The 6,551-nt window shown below is 37.5% G+C and overlaps 2 protein-coding genes and 1 long non-coding RNA gene across 3 annotated transcripts in view; all 3 read right to left on the bottom strand.

The window, feature by feature from the left end:
* The window catches only part of LOC107679931 (tripartite motif-containing protein 35-like), a 22,599-nt gene that overhangs the window by 2,758 nt on the left and 13,290 nt on the right, over positions 1-6,551 (bottom strand). The window lies entirely within an intron of this gene.
* LOC107679948 (E3 ubiquitin-protein ligase TRIM17-like) lies at positions 784-1,945 on the bottom strand. Its single transcript, XM_016475679.1, has 2 exons — positions 1,215-1,945; positions 784-1,106 (listed from the first exon to the last, which is right to left on the bottom strand). The coding sequence occupies exons 1-2, from the start codon at positions 1,608-1,610 to the stop codon at positions 1,089-1,091; spliced, it is 414 nt and encodes a 137-aa protein (XP_016331165.1). The 5' UTR covers positions 1,611-1,945; the 3' UTR covers positions 784-1,088.
* Positions 2,251-2,962, bottom strand: LOC107679950 (uncharacterized). Its single transcript, XR_001633102.1, has 3 exons — positions 2,952-2,962; positions 2,637-2,694; positions 2,251-2,437 (listed from the first exon to the last, which is right to left on the bottom strand). It is a non-coding gene; the product is annotated as an uncharacterized LOC107679950 (long non-coding RNA).

Below are 6,551 nucleotides of genomic sequence, written 5' to 3'. Positions count from 1 at the left end.
TGTAGTGTGTCATCTGATTATTCGCATGTAATGCTAAAATCTGTAAATATTCCTCCATCCGTCATTTTTATTGTAAGTTTAACAGCAAGATTGTCTGCAGCCTTACTGTTTTGAACAATGCCCTGCATCTTCTTCCAGACTCAGAACGGCAGGTTGCCAAAGTAACGCGGCACATGAATCAAAGCTCCAGAAAGCGTCTGTGGATCCGGCTGTGATGAGATCTGGACTCTGGAAGAACATTCAGGATCAGAACTGCAGTGGCTTTGGATCAGAAGCAGAGAGAGCAGAGACAGCAGCAGATCACTCACCTTTCCATCGTGACTGGAAACTCCTGCAGAACAAACACACCATTGATCATCAAGAACTCAATCAATCATCAATCAATCAATTAATGGATGATCTGAAATCAGACCTTCAGAAAGCAGACGTCACTGGCTTTCATCATCTCCTCCGTGTCTTTGATTGTGTGTGAAAGAGCTGAGATGTGTCTGTTCATCTCCTCCAGCTTCTCCTTCATCATCTGCTTCTTCTGCTCCTCTTCCTCTCTCAGTGCAGTGATTGTAGCTTCTTCTTCATCTCTGAGAAACTGATGAAGCTTCTCAAACTGCTGTTTAATCTGACGCTCTGTTTGCTCAGCTTGAGACTGAAATCAAATTGCAAATTTACAGAAACAATCAACTGGAATCCATTATATTAAATATAACAAATCATAATTGTGTTTAGTGATGCTACAGCTGTACTGAAAATGACTCTTGATTCTGTTTCCTCACCTTGATGTGTTGAACTGTTTTCTCAAACTCTTCTTTCATGCTTTCATTGTGTTGAAGTTTCTCCTGTAAGGACTTCAGTGCTGTATTGAGCTCCTCCTAGAATTGAATAAAAATATATAAAACACTAGATTACAGTGAAGAGAAGAGAATACAGTGCTCTTTGTGTTTGTGTTTGTGTGTGTGTGTGTGTATCTCACACTAAATTGATTCAGCAATTAAAACCTAACATAAAGAAAAAGCAACTTGAGTAAATACAAAATAGACTTAAATCAAACTTTTTCAACAGCATGAAGTTGTTTAAAAGGTCTTACCCAGTGACTACACTTTAGTATGACACTATTTAGTGTACACAAAACAGAAGAAATCAGTATGGGGCAAATACTTTTTTCACAGCTGAGTATATCTCATATGCAGTTGAATAAAATGACAGAGACCTATACCTACCTTATATGATGAAACCACTTCACTTATTGGTCTGAATTTGTGATTGTCGTGTTGTTCTGAAGTAAAGCACACTAAACACAGAGGTTGTTTGTCTTCCAGACAGACGAGTTTGAGTTTCTCACTGTGTAAACTGCAGATCTCCTCAGATCCTGATGAACGGCTCTCATTTCTCTCCTTCAGGAACGACTCACACAAGTTTTTTAACGCAAGATTTATTGGAGGACGATCTTTTGAGGATCTTCTCCTGCAGACGGGACACTCCTGAGTTTTCTTGGTTCTCCAGAACTGTTGAAGACACTCTTTACAGACACTGTGACTACATGATAAAAGAACAGGAGTCTTGAAGATTTCACAGCACACGGGACAAGAAAGCTCTTCTACAGATAATGAAGCCATTTCCACTGTTTGAGCTCCAGCAACCTAAACTTTACTTTCACTTTCTACTTTAAAAAATAAATAAACCTCGAGAATCACAAAGATCTGCTGTCTGTTCAGAAATAAACTTCTTCAAAGTTTTTCTCTTCGTTGTCCACTGATGGCTGATTCTTGTTAGCTTTTGTCAAAGAGAAGAAAATCAGTGTGACAGAAAGGAGAAATAACAAGTCAGTCTCTTCCTGGTAAGTGTTGTAAGAGGGTGGAGTTTCTGATCACCTTGGTGTGTTTAACCCTTTAACATTCAACACTAAAAGAAGCCAATGCTTATTTATTTACTTACTATATATATATATATATATATATATAGGAATACGACACCTATCTAAGCATTCATATATAAGGTCCCTCAGTATTATCAGCAGTTTTCGTATTGCTCAATAGCTAATTAAATGGCGAATTCAGCAGGCAGAACACCATCATCACTAGGAATCGGGAATTTAGAGAAGTGGAATTCGTTTCCCCAATGGTCTCACCTCCAATCCATTCAAGTTCATTAACCTGAACACTGAATTCACCGCATTGATCATAAGCTGCCTGATTTGGAAGTGACTGAGTTAGCATTATTTCACGCATCAAACAATATCTCACATTCAGCTCTGTGTGTCTGTTCAGTCCTGAAGCACATGACAGTTTCAAACAGCAGCATTGAGCATCAACATGCATAAATCTCATTCTATCAGCAGCAGTTTGTGGCAATGCTTGTGTAACCCCACTTTTCTGGTTCTTTCTTTCGACCCTTCCGGAAAGGACAACACGGAGACGTAGGCTGAGCTCACTCATCGCATTTACTGGAATATATGAAATGACACCAAACAGACATGAAATACAGCTCATCCGGTCTCATAACATTCTCCTCAACGGCTTTCATGCGACTCATTTACCAGTTCAACAAACAATAAATCAGTTTTTTCCATAATTAAGAGCTCAATTTCTTTTGTTTTCTGAACATAGAAAATATAACATCATAAGAACATTAGTACATCATACCTGGAATATATGAAATGACACCAAACAGACATGAAATACAGCTCATCCGGTCTCATAACTGTCAAAAATAAATATACATGTGAAAATAAGCAACGAGAAAATACAGAGACAGAAACACAACGAATACCATGTGCTCCTAATGCACTCAACAGTGCGTTCAGAATAAAACATCAATTGTCCGTCAACTCTATATCTCTTATGACTCAAATATGAAATAAAATACTTTTAAAATAACAATTTTGACCTTAAAGAGAAATAAAATCATCTCTGAAAACATTTTATTTTTGTTCGACCGGAGAGAGATTTTACACCTACCATTCTCCTCAGCGGCTTTCATGCGACTGAGGAGAAAATGGCCAATTCCACTGATAGGTTACCTTAGTCACCTGTAGGTGTCCCCATATCCCTTTCTTTTAGATGCACTTAATACATTCTATTCAATTAATATCTTAGAATTATATTACATTTTGAATAAATTTTATTTCATTTTAATTATTTAAAATTCTTATTATTGGACACATAAAAACATTTTTTATTTATGTTTTTATCTAAACGATATAAAACTCTACTGTACGGATGAGATGTCCGTTTATCGTAAAACTTGCTTTACATGTGCAGTACTGTTTCATGCGTTTTATTTATTTCTTTATTTTGAATAATAAACATACCTGCAACATTGTTAGTAGGTCTTAGATAACCTCCATTATTATCATCCACATGAAATAACATGTATTAAAAAGGAGTGTTTAGAAATGAATTATACATATACTGTATATTGGTATATTGTAGTCAATATAATGTCCATTTCAGTTAATTCATATAATTTTTGATAAATTCAGCTAATTTCAGTTAATTCAGCAATTAAAAACATTTTAGGCAATATTAAACCATTTTTATAACAGGAATATTGCAAGCTTTATAAAATATCTTCCTCCATGAATTACATTTTAGTCGTTTTCAAACCAGAATGTTTCTACATTCTAAGAAGAACTTAGTTTGTGACCAATAAAAAAGTATATGTCCTATAATAGTATGGATTCAATCCAGACATGCTGCTTCTGTCATGTTGGCATTTTCATGTGACCTACAATGTAACTTGTTTTGCTTCCACTTCATTTATGAATCCTCTCCCAAGGCCTCATTGGAAAGTAAATTGTCCTTTGTATGCATACTTCAAAATACTGCAGGTAGTAGTATGTCATCCAGGTAATTTTCGACTCCTATAAAATACTATGAATACTTATGAATACTGTGAACTCAGACATACAGTACTAATGTAGCCTATCTTTTTTGCTTGTTTGTCTATTACATAGTAGGGAAGTGGAAATATTTAGACATGGAGACTGGCACAATTCTGATATATAACACCCACTTTTCATTACCCAATCAGTTCCTTTCCACTACAATAAGAAAAATAAAATACTGCATGAATGCATGTGTGAGTAACATTTATGAAATTATATTTTAAATCCCATTAATGTTTTGAGTATGTCTGTTTGAGGAAAAAAATCTAATATTCTCATGGACATCCTCATAATCCACTCTCAGATGCCCTTATTATTGTCACACTTCAGTCTGTGCTTCCATCCGACTATTTTCACCCTTCACAGACATATCAACTGTATGTGTTTCTGTATTTCTCTTATATTTTGCCATATTTCTGTTGTTTAGACTCTACCCAACTAAATACAACATTATGATTTAATTCCCTATTTAACTGATTTCTTGTTTGACGCTATTATTTGGTGGCTGATCAGCATCTCTGTTCTTTTGTCTGACTGACTGAAGTGTATAAACTGATGCTGTCACCTGAAAACTCCCATCCTTTCATGCCAAAAGCAGACGGGGAGTGGGGCAGTACAGCTGTGGAAGATTTTTTGTCACATTTCCTTCTTTTGACAGATTTTTCACACTCAAAACAAGGTCACATTTTTGTCAAAAGAGTCAAAACTGAGAATGTGGTGGAAGAAACCGATAATATCTCTTTATTGTCTTGCTGAAAACTCTATCAAGACTCCATTATAGGAATATTTTATTGCTCAGTGGTTGCTCCTTCTAAGCTCAGGAGACTTAGTTGTGATTTTCATGTATTTCTCATTTTAGTATTGTCACATGAACTGCTCCGAGATTTATAAGTTGCAGATCCAAGTGCAGCGTTTATTGAAAACAGGACAAAATCCAAGTACACGGTCCAAGAACAGGCAGAAGGTCAAAATCAGTAAATCCAAAAGAAACAATTCCCGAGGGCAAGGCGAAAGGATAATCCACAAAACAGGCAAGAGATTAAAAAACCATGAAACATAAGTCAAAGTCAAAGTCAAAGTCTGCTTTATTGTCAATTTTTCCACATGTACAGTACATACATACAGAGAATTGAAATTGCGTTACTCTCAGACCCTTGGTGCATACAGATAACACTAACAGTAGAGCATAAAAATACAGATAGATACAGATTAAATATAAAATACAACTATACAAATACATAATAAGGACATGTAAAAAAATAAAAAGTTAAAAAAAGCAGCACAAGGCACATGGCAGATAGAGTGCAAACCAGTGAAGTAAACAAACAGTGCAGATAAAAAGATTGTAGTGCAAATAGCTTATTCAGTCTGATTAAAGTGACAAAAAGCTCAGAGAGCAGTTATTTATTTAAACTGACCGAAGAAGTAGTTGAATGAGGTCAGTTCAATGCTGAATGCTAAATGAGGTAGTGAGCAGACCAATGCTGCACAAGGTGACTGGTGCAGCTGACATTATCCCAAACAACAATGTAACGAGGCTGCTCTTGGCTGTGCTGGTTCCCTGATGTCCAGCTGGAACATATGCTCTCTTAGACCGTCAAGGAAAGCAAGGAGGAGCATAGTGTTATAGGGTCCTAGAATGGCTTGACGGTGGATTACCCCTCGTTGGCTGAATTGTGGAGAGGCTGAAGACATTTATCCCTCGAAAATGATGATTATCCTCAATCACTCTCCTTTGAATCTCTCGCAGGTGAATTACATTATTGGCAATGACCATGTCTACAAGCTCCCTCTCTTGCTCCTCCGACAAAAGCCTTAGCCTGCCTCCACCAGGTGGTCGTCTCTGTGTCCTACAACAGTGTATGCACTCTAAAGTTACTGTACAGAGCAGTCTTACTGTAAGTACACCTACTTGTTTTCCTCCCTGAATGTTCTGATGATGGAGGCGACGGTGAAGCGACTCAAATTTGGCTGTATTCGTTGCCCAGCCTCTCTCATAGTCATACCATGGACAAGGACATGGTCAACTAAAGTGGCTCGAATTTCATCTGAGACTGCTTGTCTCCTTGCCCTTCTTCTCCCTCCTCCTCCTCCTTCACCATGTCCTCTTCCTCTCCCTCTTCCTCCTCCTCTTCCTCCTCTCCCTCCTCCTCCTCCTCCTCTTCCTCTTCGACCTATTCCTTCATTTCTCTGTGGATCCATTGTTCCAAAGCTCAGTGAACTGATTCGGGCCCTTTTATCTATTTATTGAAGGATCTGATTGATGTGTGTTCAATTTTGACTCTTAGTGTTTCCACCTTGGTAATTGTTTGCTAATTGAGCTCAAGCTGTGCTGACTTGAGTGAACAGTATTGAATGCTAGTGCTTTCTAAATGACCACATGGTGTGAGCACTGAGAAATGTAGGGATTTGTGTGTAGAGTTTTGCAGTAACAGTTCACCAAATCTGACTCATGTGTTAAAGCAGAGGAATAGTGTTTATAGTTCGTGCTTTTTGAAAAATGGCGTTATGGTTTTGAAATTTTAGTTCAAACGCCTGGTTATAGTGTTTTAGCAATCAAGAAAAACTGTAATTATCATAAACTCCACCAGGGGTGAGCAGTGTTTGCAGACCACAACAGCATCGCGGCACCACGCATCATTGATGTAAACACAAAGCCCTCCGCCGCGGG

This window comes from Sinocyclocheilus anshuiensis, unplaced genomic scaffold (genome assembly GCF_001515605.1).
Source record: "Sinocyclocheilus anshuiensis isolate Anshui unplaced genomic scaffold, SAMN03320099.WGS_v1.1 scaffold244, whole genome shotgun sequence".
Classification (NCBI taxonomy): domain Eukaryota; kingdom Metazoa; phylum Chordata; class Actinopteri; order Cypriniformes; family Cyprinidae; genus Sinocyclocheilus; species Sinocyclocheilus anshuiensis.
This window is presented reverse-complemented; position numbering and strand designations above follow the sequence as displayed.

What these genes read in the sequence shown, in the direction of transcription:
- LOC107679948 (XM_016475679.1), bottom strand. Translation starts at nt 1,610, where the DNA reads ATGGCTTCATTATCTGTAGAAGAGCTTTCTTGTCCCGTGTGCTGTGAA.